This window comes from Pelodiscus sinensis, chromosome 27, assembly GCF_052426305.1.
Source record: "Pelodiscus sinensis isolate ZL-2025 chromosome 27, ASM5242630v1, whole genome shotgun sequence".
Lineage (NCBI taxonomy): Eukaryota > Metazoa > Chordata > Testudines > Trionychidae > Pelodiscus > Pelodiscus sinensis.
The window spans coordinates 17,730,871-17,745,274 of record NC_143078.1 but is presented as its reverse complement, the minus strand read 5'-3'; the positions used below and the strand labels follow the sequence as shown (position 1 = coordinate 17,745,274).

Here is a 14,404-nt window from a genome sequence, read left to right as displayed (position 1 = left end):
GGGTGAGTTGGGCCCGGAGGAGGCATGCGCTGGCTTCCCAGGGTGGGGGGGGGGGGGGGGAGAATCCTAGGAGGAGGCAGATGCAAGGGACTCTCTGCCTCCAATGTCCCCCCCCGCCCCCTGTCCCCACTCCCCCATTCCCACTCCCCACTGCCCAGTTTCCTCCCCCCAGCCACAGAACTCTGTCTCCACTCTCCTGTCCCACAGAACTCTGTCCCATTCCCATCCCCACTCCCCGAATTCTGTCCCCACTCCCCTCTCCCCAGCTACAGAACTCTGTCCCCATTCCCATCCCCACTCTCTGAACTCTGTCCTCATTCCCCTGTCCCGAGCCACGGAACTCTGTCCCCACTGGCACCCTGTCCCCTGCCAAAGCACCCACTAACACCCTTCCCCAGTACAGGCAGTCCCCGAGTTACGCGGATCCGACTTATGTCGGATCCACAGTTACGAACGGGGCCGTTCCTCTCCCTGGTCTCCAGCAGACCAGGGAGAGGAAGCAAAGCGGCGGAACACGTGGGCAGCGGACAGGGCTGTCCGCTGCCCACGCGCTCTGCGGCTTGGCTCTGCTTGTGCCCCCCCCCCCCCCTTGGTCTGCAGACCAGGGGGAGGGGTGGGGCAAAGCAGAGCCAAGCCGCGGAGCGCGCGGTCAGCTGGCAGCCCAGACGCGTCTGGGCTGTCCGCTGGCAGCGCGCTCCGCGGCTTGGCTCTGCTTTGCCCCCGTCCCCCTGGTCTGCAGACCAGGGGGACGGAGGACAAAGCAGAGCAAAGCCGCGGAGCACGCTGGCAGCGGACAGCCCAGACGCGTCTGGGCTGTCTGCTGCCCGCGTGTTCCGCCGCTTTGCTCCCCGTCCCCCTGGTCTGCAGACCAGGGGGACGGGGAGCAAAGCAGAGCAAAGCCACAGAGCCCGAGGGCAGCAGGACAGCCACGGCGCGTCTGGGCTGTCCCGCTGCCCCTGTGCTCCGTGGCTTTGCTCCGGACACCTGTGGTACAGCAGCTGGGGCGCTGCCAGTTGGTCCCGTAGCGCCGCTCTGGGCGCTACTGGACCAACCGGGCAGCACCCCAGCTGTTCTGCCCCAGGCGTCCTGATTCAGCCACTGCTGGTCAGATTCAGCACCGGCTGAATCAGGACGCCTGGGGCAGAGCAGCTTGGGTGCTGCTGGGTTGGTCCAGTAGCGCCGAGGAGCGGCGGCGCTACTGGACCAACCCAGCAGCACTCCAGCTGCTCTGCCTCAGGCGTCCCCAAGTCAGCCGCTGCTGAAACTGACCAGTGGCTGACTACAGGAAGCCCCTGCCCCGGGCTTCCTGGAATCAGCCGCTGATCAGTTTCAGCAGCAGCTGACTTGGGGATGCCTGGGGTTCTTAAGTTGAATCTGTATGTAAGTCAGAACTGGCGTCCAGATTCAGCCGCTGTTGAAACTGATCAGTTTCAGCAGCGGCTGAATCTGGACGCCAGTTCCGACTTACATACAGATTCAACTTAAGAACAAACCTACAGTCCCTATCTTGTACGTAACCCGGGGACTGCCTGTATATTTAACCTGTTCCCACCAACACAGTTGGGGCCACATTAGTGAAGCTTGGGGGGGGGTGGAGGAGGGTTTTTTTGCACCTCACTTGTATGGCCCCAACTGACTTTTCTTGTGTCAGTGACCCCTGACTCAAGACAGGTTCCCTGCCCTTCTCAGAAATAAAGACAATGCAGAAACTTTGTGTTTGACACAGTATTTTATTTAAAAATGAAGCCTGGCCAACAAACCCCCAATTGGGGCCAAGCCCCCATCTGGCCACACCATCATAACACTCCTGCACTCCCCTTTCCCCCAGATCCTACATCTGAGCCTATCATACACTGGAACCCCCTGCTCTGAGCCCCTCACATACCCCAACCCAAATTCCTGAACCCTCACATCCAGAAGTCTGTGGCTTGCTTAGTACCCTAACCCTACATCTGACCCCAACACTGCCTGGCCTGGCACCGCCTCCCTGAGCCAGTGTCCCCTTATCCACCTTCTCCTGCATCCAGATTTCCTCCCAGAGCTTGCACCTCTGTGACGTAGTGGGGGTACCTGCTGGTTTCTATGCTGCTGGCTCTGGGGGAACCCCCACTGGCTGCCGTGGGTACCACGACCCAGCAAAACAGGATGAGTCACTATGCAAACCAGTGGCCAGACACCCCCCATGGAGAGGAACAAAGGAAGGTGGAATGCTGCCTTGGCTTGGGGGGCAGGGCTGGAAGTTAGGGGGTTGGTGGCTGGCTGTCGGAGGGCATGGAGGAGAGCCTAGGAGAAGGGGCTGGAGTTTAGGGGCCCAGTCTCCCCCATCTCAAGGGGGCCTGAGGCATCCTAGCCCAGTTCCTGTGACCAGATTACATCTGTGCTGCGCTGTGCTGGAGGAGCAATAAACCACCCTCAATTCCACTGGCTGGTGCAGTCTGTTTGTGCCATTTCGGGGTGCAGGAGACGGGGAACCCCCAACGTGCCGTCACAACCTCTCACCCCTTCCCACACCCAAATCCATCATTCCCACCCCAGAGTCTACACATCCTGTCTCAACACAGCAAGGGTCCGGCTAGACTGCAGGAGTTTTTCAGGATTCTGGAGATATCCCAGAAAAACTCTTCTGCATCCAGGGATGCATTTGTTCTTCTACTTCTTTTAGTGGAAGAGCAAACATGATCTTTCGGTCATCTCTATATTCCTCTTTCCACAAGGAATAAGGGGGCTTCCAAAAGAAGGGGTTTTTCTGACATTTGGTTCAGTCTAGACAGGCCAAATGTTGGAAAAACCTCTTCCTACAGAAGAATTGGGGGGAAAAGCAGCAGTATAAGGGTTGGGGATAACAAGTGATGGACAGAAGGAGAATAGAGAGGGTAGGGCTTCAAGGAAGGGGTGGGGCGGTAGATCTTGGCTTGTTCTGTCATTTAAAAAGTGATCTTGGGTGTGAAAAGATTGGAGACCACTGGTCTAAAGTGTTTAGGTGAGGGTCATCTTACTGATTCTTGCAAGATTTGCAAGTCTTTCAAGCCCCAAACTAAGAGGGAGTGGGACTGGAGACTGAAACTGTTGCTCATGGAGTGCGCTCTCCAACCCCAGGCACCGGGCTTGGTATGAGAAGTCAGGCACCAGGGGAAGCACCAGTCGGCACCGCGACACCGGTCCCAGTCCCCAGCCCCACATGCACATAAGGTGTGCAGGGACAGGTTCCCCTCGCATATACGACCGTATACGGTGTTTTCCAGGGACAAGGTGACCCTCCGCCCTCACCCAGCTTTCCTACCCAAAGCAGTGTCCCCGTTTCATATGTCACAGGAGATCTATCTCCCAGTGTTCTACCCTAAACCTCACAGGGATGGGAGGGAGCAGGCACTACACACATTGGCTTATACAAATGAAGCCCGGGAAATTCAAATCCCGGGCTTCATTTGCAAGTGCGGTAATGTAGGCATACCGCACTTGCAAATGAAGCCCGGGATTTGAATTTCCCGGGCTTCATTTGCATAAGCGGGGAGCCGCCATTTTTAAAACCCCGCTGGTTCGAACCCCGTGCAGCGCGGCTACACGAGGTGTACCGGTAGTTCGGAATAGGAAGCCTAGTCCGAACTACCTAGTTCGAGCCCCGTGTAGCCGCGCTGCACGGGGTTCGAACCAGCGGGGTTTTAAAAATGGCGGCTCCCCGCTTATGCAAATGAAGCCCGGGAAATTCAAATCCCGGGCTTCATTTGCAAGTGCGGTATGCCTACATTACCCTCCTAGTTCGAACTAGGAGGGTAGTGTAGACATACCCTAGGAGAGCAGTGGTATTTTATTTGGAGAGGACAAGAGTGTTCCGTAAGTCCACGCAGCTCTTTGTCTCGATAGCGGAAAGAATGAAGGGCTCACCGGTCTCGGCCCAATGTCTCTCCTCCTGGATCACCGCTCGCATCAGGGCGTGCTATGAGCTGAAAGGGAAACCGGCGCCCCAAGTGACTGCCCATTCCACTAGGGCCTGGGCGTCGTCCACGGCGTTCTTAGCCCAGGTGCCAATCCTCGATATATGCAGGGCGGCCACGTAGTCATCCGTGCACACATTCACTACGCATTACGTTATCTCACAGCAGGCCCAGCAGGACACAGCTATGGGGATGGCTGTGCTACAATCCGTCACTATCTAGACTTCCGACCCCACCTCCATAGTTATGGCTTGGGAATCACCTACTGGAATGGACATAAGCAAGCACTCGAAGAAGAAAAAACGGTTACTTACCTTGTAACTCTTGTTCTTCGAGATGTGTTGCTTATGTTCATTCCAATCCCGTCCGCCTCCCCTTTGTCAGAGTTTCCGGCAAGAAGAAACTGAGCGAAGTTGGAGCCAGCAGGGGTATATATGCGCAGCTATGCCAGCGCCACTCTAGGGGGCTCCCCAGCTGGCCCAATGGGTGCTGCTAAGGGTAAAAAAGTTCCGACGACCGTGCACGCGGTGCGCGCACACCTACTGGAATGGACATAAGCAACACATCTCGAAGAACAACAGTTATGAGGTAAGTAACCGTTTTTTCTCCCTTATCCACAAGGTTTGTTATCCAGTCCAAGAATGCTATCAGATTGGTTTGACATGATTTATTCTTTACAAATCCATGCTGGCCGTTACCTATCACATTATTATTTTCCAGGTGTTTGCAGATGAATTCCTTAATTACTTGCTCCATTATCTTTCCTGGTACAGAAGTTAAACTGACTGGTCTGTAGTTTCCTGGGTTGTTCTTATTTCCTTGTTTATAGATGGGCACTAGATTTGCTCATCTTGCTGCTGAGGGCTTTTTCCTGCTGTGTAGGCGAACCCTTGGTCCTTCGTCTGACGGCAGAAGGTGGGATGATCTTGGGAGTAAACCACTGAGCCTGGGAGTAAGGCAATGTGAGTCTGATTCTCAGCTCTGCCCTGTTGGTCATGTGACTGGCAAGTCCCTTAGGCAGGCTTAGGTTGAGACCTAGGCTCTCACACACGAACAACAATCACACAATAGCTCCTTGTCCTTGCTGATCAGACCAGGTCTGCACTGAGCAACCTGAGACTGTCCCACTGCAGGCCCCTCAGCCATTCAGTCCCAAATAGCCTACTCTAAAATCTTTTCAGATGTAGTGCACGCCCCTTTTCTTGCCATCAGTAGCCAAACTGGCTTGTCCCCCTCTCAGTGTGCGAGTTCCGTGACTCACTGAGCTAAGCTAATTAAAAACCTGTTGCTAAGAGAGGGTGGGGAACCTCAGACCCAAGGGCCACATCCATCCCCCGAGGCTCAGAGCTCTTCCCCAGCATCGGGGAGCCTGCTCTAGCACCCGTTTCCCCACCAAGGAGGTGGTGCACACAAAATCTTATAGCTTGAGCCCCCCAACTCTGGTGTGAAAGGGGAATGTGGAGAGTGTCTTTCTCCTTCTCGGTCAGGGGCTACGTGTCAATGAGAGGGTATCTTTGTTTGATTCTCACTTGTGTGCGACTCCCAACTGATTTTTCTGTGGGTCAGTGGCCCCCAACCCAAAAAAGGTTCCACACCCCTGTGCTAAGAGATCTGCAGGAGATGAAGGGGAGCACAGTGCCCACTGATTTCCCTCTTCACAGGGTTGAGCCACACATTGAACGAGCCATGGAGGAGCATAACATGCCTGCCAGGAGCAGGAAGCTGGGCTCCAGCCGACGAAAGCAGATGCGAGGCGTGTCTGGGGGTGCAATGACGGCCCCAATCCCGGAGGAGCAGCAGTTCCCACCCGAAATAATGGAAAAGATTCAGGATTTCTTCCAAGAATGTGACAAGGACCAGAAAGGTTTTATCACACGCGCCGACATGCAGGTAAATTGCAGGCTTAAGTCATGACCTCACTGGGCCAAATTTGGGCATCAGTGAGAAGCCCTCCAAAGCCAAGGAGGTGTAACAGAGAGTGGGACTGCCCTGGCAGACAGCACATGGCAATGAGTCTCAGAAGCCCTGAGTCCTGTTTCTGGACCTGCCGCTGTTCCGCAGTGGGCAAATCATGTTGCTCTGTGCCTCAGTTTCTCCATCTGTAAAAGAAGGAGAACGCAACTTTGCCTTCATAAAGCACTTTGAAGTCCAGAATGACTAACACCTCCCAGGATCAGGCCTTGTCCAGCAAACCACCCAAGTAAAGGCCAATCCAAAACACATTGAGCAAGGAATGCCATGTTGGCTTGTGGTTAGATTAGGGGGCTGCCACCGACTCATGGTTTTGGCAAGTCACATCATTTCATACTTCAGTTTCCCCTACTGTAAAATAGGTCTAAAACAGCTCACTAGGAGAGCAAATTAATACGGGAGGGCCTTAGACAGGCATTGCTGGGGAAGGGCAAATGTAACCACTGATGACTTTGGCCTCAATACTTCAGACTTACTGGGTCTATTTAGACGGGAAGCCCAAAGATCTTCGAGTCTAAATAGAGAGGGGGGGGACAGAGGCACACCGAGGTGGTGGAGCAAGGAATTGAAGCCAGGTGGCCTGCAATCCAGGCCAGTGCCCTCTGCACTGGATCAAGTGGCCTCTCTTGAAATTAATGGTGTAAAACAAGTGAGGAAGTAGAGTCAGGCCCAGGCAATACAAGTAGATGTCTAAAGCCACGATAGCACAGTGCTGCTTTAAGCACAGTGGCTTTATAATGGGCAAACCCACGAGCTCCTTCACCAAGTCAGTTACATCCCATCTAACCAGACTTTTGAACCATCCTTAGAAGCTGAAGAGGGAGGATTTCCCATGCATCGCAGCGGAGCTGGAGCTCATCTTTGATGGTCTCGACACAGACAGGAACGGCTATTTAACTACAGAGGAATTCACCGCAGGGCTCAGTAGGTGCCCCTTTACTGCCTTTCCAGGCTGGGACATGAAAACCAGCACACAGCAATCATGGCGGAATGCCTGGTGCTACTCCCAGGCTAAGGGGCATGGCTGGAAGCTACAGCAGTGATGTCAGAGCACATGCAAAGACACTGCCCTCTGTCCAGTTCTTCCCAGCCCTAACAGGCAGGTGAAGATTTTCAGTTCACTTACCCCAGTAGGGCAATGCTCTGCCACAAAGATTTTATTAGAGCCCAGAGACCATTTGCCAAATATTTCAGACTGGCTTGCTGTCTGTGTCAGAAGGGAAACTGGCTTTCCCCGCACGTGGCCCATTATCCCCACCATGCGCCTGGCACGGCCCAGGGGCTGCCCAGGTACACAGTACAGTCTTTCTGCTCCAGGTGCCTGGACTCCTAGCACTGCCCATGTGCCAGGAATGCCCAGCATGGCTCTCTAGCCCATGCCCCCTGGCACTGCCCCCTGCTGTCGTAGGCCCCTGTTCAGATCTCTGTCCAAAGTGCGCTGTTTTCTTCCCTTCTAAATTGATCCATGGATCCAATCCAAGCGTGACTGAGCTCGGAGGCTGGAGAATGTTCACTCAATTGCTCCCTTGTTTCACCAGGGGAAGGTGAGACCTATGGCCTAGTCTGTGACACTGTGCAATGCCGCCTCCTCCCCTCCAGCGTTGTGAAATGACACTCTGGTTTCTTAGGCTGACATTTCCAGACCTGGCTGCCCAAAGTCAGGCTTCTGAATCAGGAGGGCTGATTGTCAGAGGTGCACACGCAGAAGCCAAAGGGAACCATATATTCTCAGCACCTCTGAAACCCTCCTTAAGTGGGCATCTAAAGGTAGATGTAGGTGTCTAGCTTTGAGTGCCCACGGGGGAAAGTGTTGGCCTCAGTTGGATCTCATCTGGCCACTGATGTGGTTTTGGTCATCTATTGGCAGAGCAGTTCCTGAACTTGCAGACTGCCACAAAGGCACACAGGAGGAGGAAGACTGCATCCAGGAGGGTGTTCATGGCCCCCACGGACCACTCCTTGGAAGAAGCAGACAGCGAGGAAAGGAAATGCTTCCAAGCCTTCATGGACCAACTGGGAGCAGACAATATCTTTGAAGAGTAAAAGTGCACCAGCCACTCTTCCATTAGCACTTGGCAGAGGGTGCAGGGCTGGGCCAGGACCAGCTGGTTACAGTTGTGAGAAGGGTAGAATCCACATGTAACACATTGGCAACCAGGCCTGGGAATCTAGGGAGCTCAGGAATGGCTTAAGGCCACTTTGCCTGCCCTGCCAGCCCTGCTCCAAACATAGGAGCAGAGGAACTGAGAACCAGTCAAGTCCTTTAGCAGCCCCTTTCCAGTCTTTACATCCCACCAACCACTACAGCAGAGATATAATCATTCAGGAGCCAAATTAGCCATTGGGAGTAGCCAAAAAAAACCTGTGGTCATGTGCAGGGCTTGACAGTTGGGGTAATCTACTCGCCCGTGGCGAGTAGATTTTAGCCCGGCACAATGCCACAGTGCGATCAACACATGCGCAGTGCGCCAAAACGCGCGGCTGGTGAGTGGGGCTCGCCACCACTTGTCAAGCCCTAGTCATGTGAATTAATTGTTTCCTTTACTAGCTTTATATAGCTATATATTAGTCCCACAGCAAAATGACTGACCAAGTGTCTACAACTGGTTAACAACACCTCGGCTACGTCTACATTGGCACGTTCTCACACAAAAACTCTTTTGCGGAAGAGTTCTTCTACAAAACTCTTCCAGAAGAAAGCGTCTACACTGGCATGTACCTTTGCACAAGAGATGTGCTTTTGCACAAGAGCATCCATGCCAGCGTAGATGCTCTCTTGCGCAAGAAAGCTCTGATGGCCATTTTAACCATAGGACTTTCTTGCGCAAGAAATTTATGTTGCCGGTCTAAACTGGCCTCTTCTGGAAGAGCTCTTGCGCAAGAGGGCTTACTTCTGAGCAGGAGCATCAGAGCTCTCGCGCAAGAAGCCCTGATTTTATACATTAGAACGTCAGTTTACTTGAGCAAGAACACGCGGCCAGCGTAGACAGGCAGCAAGTTTTTGCACAAGAGCAGCTGCTTTTAGGGCTGTGTCTAGACTGGCCAGTATTTCCGGAAAATCAGCTGCTTTTCCGGAAAAACTTGCCAGCTGTCTACACTGGCCGCTTGAATTTCCGCAAAAGCACTGACGATCTCATGTAAGATTGTCAGTGCTTTTGCGGAAATACTATGCTGCTCCCATTCAGGCAAAAGTCTTTTTCCGAAAAACTTTTGTACAAAAGGGCCAGTGTAGACAGCAGAGATTTGTTTTCCGCAAAAAAGCCCCGATCGTGAAAATGGCAATCGGTGCTTTTTTGCGGAAAAGCGCATCTAGATTTTGTGGAAAAGCGTCCTGCCAATCTAGACACGCTTTTCCAAAAATGCTTTTAACGGAAAACTTTTCCATTAAAAGCATTTCTGGAAAATCATGCCAGTGTAGACGTAGCCACCGTGTTTTAACATCATGTGCTGCAAAGAGCTGCAGGAGGCACTTTATAGAGCCATTGGCGGTGCCTGAGCCTCAGGCAGAGTACACTGCACTCTGGGTAGGTGCCCGAGTCTCTGCACAGGTAGCTCTGGTGCTCTGTAGCTCTCTCTTATGGGATTACAGCTGCTGGCAGGGGATCTTTCCCCACTTCTCACCAGCAGCTAGGCCCTGGTGCAGGGTTCTCCCAGCGATGGCCAATAGGTCAAATCAGGCCCGGACTTTGCTTAGCTTGCAAGACCCACGGGGGTCTGACTGCTTTACACAGAGCATCCTAGAGCTTACGGCCTGAAAGGACCATTTTATCACCTAGCCTGACCCCCAAACACGGGCAAACACCAGGGATCTTAACTAAGGATGTTAAATGTGTTTAATCAAGTAGTTGATGGAATTTCCATGATTAGTCAGTCAAGGGGCGGGGGCGGCGCGGGAGAGGACTGCAGAGGTGCAGCTGGGTTAGGTCCAGTCCAGGCAGAAGCGCAGTGTTTGGGACCGGGCATGAGTCCCAGCTCGTGCCCAGTCCTCCACTGTGCTTCTACCTCCTCTGCCCTCCACCAAGATGGTGGTGGTGGGGAACCGGCTCCTGTTCCCCCGATAGAGGCAGCGGGAGGGTGGGGAAAGCAACTAGTCAAGTAGTGACTCGATTACTCAACTAGTCACTTACATCCCTAATCTCAAAGCCTCTTTCTCCCACTCCTCAGCCAATCAGAGATTTGGGGGCTCTGGGTGAAGCTCCGACAAGACGAGCCTCAGCTGTTGGGGAACCTGGAGGAATTCTTGGCCAAGATGACAAACCGGATCAAGGACACTCGGCGCGAAAAGGTGACACTGGAGCTGACCTTGAACAAGTGAGTGGCACAGTGGGGTTGGTATGGGGAGCCTTTTCTATAGCTGCAGCCTTCAAGCAGGGGAGGTGAGTGGAGACTGGGGCAGCTAGAAATGCAGCGTTGGTGGCTCTGGGAGGATGGATGGTTCCAGGCATTAACACATTTGGCCTTCCTCTTACACTCCTGGTCTAGCCCAGCCCAGACGTGAGGCTGCCAAGGGCCATGTTCTTGTCTATCTGACATGGCCCTAGTGGCCCTTCCTCTGCAGCCAATCCCCTCGCTGGCAGCTGCAGGAGTGACAAAAAGGGCCCAATCCCCTCCCATTGGAATCAATGGAGAGACTCCCCGTGGTGTGGGTGCGTGTCAGATCAGGCCCCACAGAGTGGCCCTGCCAGGCTGGGGTCCAGGCAGGTCTGAGACAAGAGCAGCCTGTGGGAGGAGCTTGCCCAGCTGTTGCCCATGTTGTGCTGGCTCTGTAGGGAAAGAGGAGTCTCCAGTCAGCCCCCTTCCCATTCAAGTGCTAGGTCTGGGGTAAACAGACCCATCTCACAGCTAACACTGCTCACTCATTCCCATGTACAAGAAGGGTCACTGACCACAACCGGGAGGTGCAGCAGCTGTATGAGGAAACGGAGCAACAAATCAAGCAGGAGAAGCAGCGCCTGCAGCATGAGGTGGGTTCCCCGCCTGGACAGGCCTGCTCACGTCCAGCTCCCAGGCATAGCATGGAGGGGGGAGACATGGGTGCCCCTCACAGGGGTGATATTCTCTCTTCAGGGGCCTGCCGAGGGGAGGGCCCTCCACCCAAACTGGGGGCATGAGTGTTCCCCATCTGGGCTCAGTTCTCAGCCCAGTGGGCCTCTCACTGCCTTATGTTTGGTGGGTGGACCAGGAAGAACCTTGCAGAAGAGTTGGGGCTTTGCAGCTGGGACGTGGCTAGCTTTGGTATTTGGCCTTCTCCGTGGTGTTTGGTCAGCAGGCAGGGAATAGACAGACTTCCCTGAGCCAGGAGAGAACAAGACCAGGTGTCAGCCAGATGCAGGGGAGGCTAGTCACCTTCCCAGCTAGTTGAATAACCAGCCCTGTGTTACCAGCAGCCCACTCCACCTGTTTACCAGAAAACCTCTCCCAGCTGATACCTGCCAGTTCTGGACAGGTTTGAGAGGTGCCCAATTAAATGACTCTACTGAGACTCCCCAGCCACTCCACTCTGACAGGGTTGAATTAAACCCACATTTGCCTTTTATTCCTCACTGGACTTTGGTTTTTACCTGCTACCTTTCTTTGCAAACATTCCGGTTTCCTCCCTGGCCGCAGACCATCTGAGTTCAAAATGGAGGGCAACCTACTGATAAAAGGAACTCCTCCCTTACACATGGTTATGGTAATTAGGGACGGAGCAAGGGATTAGATGTGTTGCTCAGAAGCAGCCCTCAGGCAATCCTGAAGAAAGAGGGACAACTCAGTTTGTTGGCACTCCAAGAAAACCTTTGTGCAGTCACACATCTTACCCTGGGTGTCCTTTTTAAGAGCGTTCTGGGAGGAGAGTAAGAACATAAAGGTTCAGGATATTCTTCCCTCGTCTCTTCTAGTCATTGCATGGAACATGCACCAGCTAAGTGGCCAGTGGTTGTTATTTATAGCCCAGAAGCTCCTCAGGTATGTCTACACTACAGAGTTCCGTTTTTCTGAAAAAACTTCACTTATGTCCACACTGCAGTCGCGTTCTTTTGGAAAAAAAAATCAAAAGGGCAGAGGGTTTTTTCCGACATTGGATAAACTCTTTCTACGAGGAAGAAGCCTTTGTGAGAAAGACCCCTTTCGGAAAAAGGTGTGTGTGGCTAGGGAAGAGGGAGTTCTTTCGGAAGAAGAGGAAAGAGGAAAAAGCACAGGTGCCCTGGTGGCCACTCAATCCATAGTCATCACAGCTTAAATGCGAGATAGCGTCCACACTGAATGGACGCTATCTTTTGAAAAGCAGATCGCTTTTTCAATGCACTTTTGCCCTGTAGAGGATCTTTCAGAAGTTTTTTCAGAACATTTCTTCCGGAAAAGCTTCTTCCAAAAGAAGCCTGCAGTCTAGACATAGCGCTAGGGTCCCAGGGGAGAGCTGAGGCAGGTGCTGTACAAACACATTATAAAGCAGTTCTGGTCCTGAAAAGCTTCCAGGCTAAAGAGACTGGAGAAAGGAAGTGACATCACATCCTTTTTACTGAGGGTAGGGGGGGGACGGAGGGCCAGGGAGATCAAGTAGCTTGCCCAAGTCAGATTGGGAGCCTGTGGCCAAGCCTGGAACTGAACTTAGATCTCCTACACCTTGGTCATATGCTGCCATCACCAGAGCACCCTTCCTCTTCCCTGCTCAGTTTTCAGGCACCTGCTCCACTAGCACCATCTCCCAAACCCTCTGAGCTGGCTCTGAAACACACCATACCATTTCTGCTGTGTGGTCGGACCCCTCCCCCAGATGTACCCGTTAGTCATTCTTGATGTTAAAGTTCCTCTGCAATCACGTGGCCAGCCAGTCACCTAGAGCCACTCTGTCCGGGTCTCCAAGCTGTCACCGGGTTGCGCTGTCACCAAACTGCCTAGGGGCTCTAAGACAGGTGTTCTCAAACTGTGGTCCACAGCCAGCCATGGTCTGCAAGCTCCATTCAGGTGGTCCGCAGATAATTCCCTCTAAGGTGCATGCCTGGGTGGCCACACAAGAAAATGAAGGGCTGCCCACTTAATTAGTGGCTCACAGGTGTGGCTCCACTAACTGGGTTCCTGAATCCTGGAGAAGATGCACATGTAACGTGAGGTGGTGGCCTGGGTTGTGTGTGTGCAGTAAATGGCGAGAGGGGGCAGTGGGATGAAATGGTGGAAATGGGAGGTAGGTGGGGGTAGTAGGGTGAAAAGAGTGGGTGGGGAGTATTTGGGATGTGCAGGTCTATGGCGGCCCGAGAAAGAGGCAACCTTCCCTAGCTTTGCAGTTGCTGTGGTGGGGGAGAGACCCCTATGGATATTAAAATATAAGCTGTGTGCTTTTATTTGCAGCACAATAAATGTTAATTAATATTCAGTTTTATAAAAGTGCTTTTATCCATAGCACTTTACAATAGCTAGCTAAGGGCACAAACAACATTTGGAAAGTTTCAGAGGGGTAGCCGAATTAGTCTATAACTGGAAAAAACTTTAAAAACAACTAATAGTTTTGCAGCACTTTAAAGACTAACAAAACATGTAGATGGTATCATGAGCTTTTGTGGGCACAGCCCACTTCTTCAGATGACCAGAATATTAGAAGTCCATATCCAAGAATATTTGGAAAGATTGTTAAGTGGTCCGCAGAGACCCTCAGCTGTTTTCAAGAGGTCTACAGAAAAAAAAAAGTTTGATGGCCACAGGCTGGGTTTGCTCAGCAGAGCACTCTGTCCCCCTCTAGTTGCAGCGAGACCCCCAGGCTCAGCAAAGGATGAGCCTCTGACAACCATGGCTAAGTAACATGTATCTGAAAGTTCAGGGGGCAGCCGAGCTAACTTTTAGCAGTTCATGTCATAGACGCTCGTACATTTAGTTCCAGTGATCTCAGGTTGATCCGCATTGCCGGTACCCCTGCAAGGGTTGGCTTAGAAACTATATTTAACTTTCAGCTTAAGATTGTGGCTCAGACCCTTTGAGCTACATCTGGGGCCCCTGAAGGTACAGGGTGAAATTGTGCTCTAATAGCTGGGCAGTAGCCCTGCAAAATCAGGGGATTGCTCTGTGCCATAAGAGAGGATTTGTTACTCCACATCAAAGAATTGTCCTTGAGTGGATGGGCCATTAAAGAGACAGGCATTAACATCGCCTCTGTGATTCCAGAGTAAAGCCAGGACTCACCTGCACACCACGGAGATGCAGAGAGCACTAGACATTGTGGACAGTGAAGTGCAGCGCGTACTCTTGGCTCAAAGCGAGGTGAGAGGTGCCGTGGCCCGAGGAGGATGCAGTCAAGGCAATGCTGAGTGTTCCAGCATGCCTGGGCAAAGGCACATAGCTGTGCTTCTAAATGTAGCACACGTGCTTGGGCACAAGGTCCCTGGTGTGATACTGAATGCACTGGGCCTGGCCTAGCAATGCAGATCTCTGTTGCACTTAGCCCCCTTGATGCCCGTGGCAATTCCGCTCACAGAACCACAGGGCAAAGGTCTGCAATGCAGATCCCTGGGGAAACTTGCCCATTCATT

At 52.7% G+C, this 14,404-nt stretch overlaps 1 protein-coding gene across 6 annotated transcripts in view; it reads left to right on the top strand.

Annotated features, from left to right (window-relative positions):
* The window catches only part of RAB44 (RAB44, member RAS oncogene family), a 34,640-nt gene that overhangs the window by 8,097 nt on the left and 12,139 nt on the right, over positions 1–14,404 (top strand). For 3 of the 6 annotated variants that reach the window (XR_012897926.2, XM_014574689.4, XM_075910566.2), the window contains exons 2-7: positions 5,594–5,822; positions 6,713–6,827; positions 7,771–7,942; positions 10,068–10,214; positions 10,777–10,867; positions 14,040–14,135. Coding sequence is in view for 5 of the 6 variants with exons in the window: in XM_014574689.4 (XP_014430175.2) it covers positions 5,594–5,822; positions 6,713–6,827; positions 7,771–7,942; positions 10,068–10,214; positions 10,777–10,867; positions 14,040–14,135 (850 nt within the window). In the remaining variant the exon portion in view is untranslated. The remainder of the gene's footprint in view (positions 1–5,593; positions 5,823–6,712; positions 6,828–7,770; positions 7,943–10,067; positions 10,215–10,776; positions 10,868–14,039; positions 14,136–14,404) is intronic. The other 3 variants (XM_014574690.4, XM_075910563.2, XM_006125290.5) reach the window with 3 other exon arrangements.